Source organism: Echinops telfairi, unplaced genomic scaffold (genome assembly GCF_000313985.2).
Source record: "Echinops telfairi isolate 266 unplaced genomic scaffold, ASM31398v2 ScPeMD7_18;HRSCAF=68, whole genome shotgun sequence".
NCBI lineage: Eukaryota > Metazoa > Chordata > Mammalia > Afrosoricida > Tenrecidae > Echinops > Echinops telfairi.
The window spans coordinates 50303772-50304945 of NW_022103915.1; the positions used below are offsets into that span (position 1 = coordinate 50303772).

The following is a 1174-nucleotide window of genomic DNA, read 5'->3' on the forward strand; positions in this document are numbered from 1 at the left end:
CTGAGGATTCTGGGAACTCCTGCCTTTGCTCCTTGGAGGTGGGAGAGGCGCTCTCTCTCTCTCTCTCTCTCTCTCTCTCTCTCTCTCTCTCTCTCGTTCTCGCTCTGCTCACTCCCCACAAGACATCCCTGCAGAGAATACACATGGAGAGAGGCTGATGGCACCAGATCTCTGGAGCTGGATGAGCCCACGTGGAGACTCCTGCCAGCACTGAGATGCTTACAATGCCACTGGATCCACAGACTTCCCATCCACTGGCCTGTGATCTTCCGGCATCCGGTGTCATTGCATGTGTTTCGTGAGTCTGAAGAGGACTTTATAGATGGGTATCGGACATATGGACTTGATCTGAACTGGGCTGGGATGTTTTTCAATGTTCAACTGCTCTTGTCTATAAAGCTCTTACTTATATACACGAGTGTCCATGGATTTGTTTCTCTGGTCTACCCGGACTCACACAGGACTGAAGACAATTAAATCTGAGACTAACAAATAGACAACCCGGCACTTCTTAGCCCTACACACTATAGTCAGCAGTCCCCCATCTCTCTCTCCTCACCCCTCCTAGTCTGCCTTCCCTGGACCATCTGCCTCCTCCCCATCCTCATTACCATACCCAGGGCCAAGCCAAGCCAAAGGAATGGGTATGGCCTGCCCTATCATCCAAGGTGTCCGGGAAGGAAGGCAAGCAGTTACATAATGACAGATTCTGAGGAGTCCACCTCCACCCAGCTGCCCTGCAACTGTGCTGCCGGCATGCTCCGGCTCCCTGTCAGCTGGGCCAGCTTGAAGTCCCCGTCACCCCCATTCTTCCCACCGTCTCCCCACATGTTCGTCAACTCTGTCAGCAGGAACGGGAAAGCCAGGCTGGGCAAAGGCGCCTGAGAAAACATACACACCAACAACAGGGGTGGAATCACTGTTTCCACATGAACTCAAAGCACTTCCATAACCACGCTCCGGGGACGTCAACCGCCAAGTGCAACGAATGAACAATGGATGTTACAGATTGATGGCAGACTGAAAACAACCTGCTCGCTCTATGTTTTCGTCATGCGACACGTCAGTGCCAGTCAGGAAGAGAATGAATGCTTGGTGGACCAAACCTTTAAATTTTCAAAAGCCCATCATTGTTCAAACATCCTTTAACAATAAGATCCGGCTGTCCCTTGCA

General features: G+C 51.5%; 1 protein-coding gene across 1 annotated transcript in view; it reads right to left on the minus strand.

Annotated features, from left to right (window-relative positions):
- Nucleotides 1–830, minus strand: part of PELI2 (pellino E3 ubiquitin protein ligase family member 2) — a 155559-nt gene extending 154729 nt beyond the window's left edge. Inside the window, exon 1 of the mRNA XM_030884872.2 lies at nt 697–830. Within this exon, the coding sequence (XP_030740732.1) occupies nt 697–830 (134 nt within the window). The remainder of the gene's footprint in view (nt 1–696) is intronic.
- Nucleotides 831–1174: the final 344 nt, after the last annotated feature.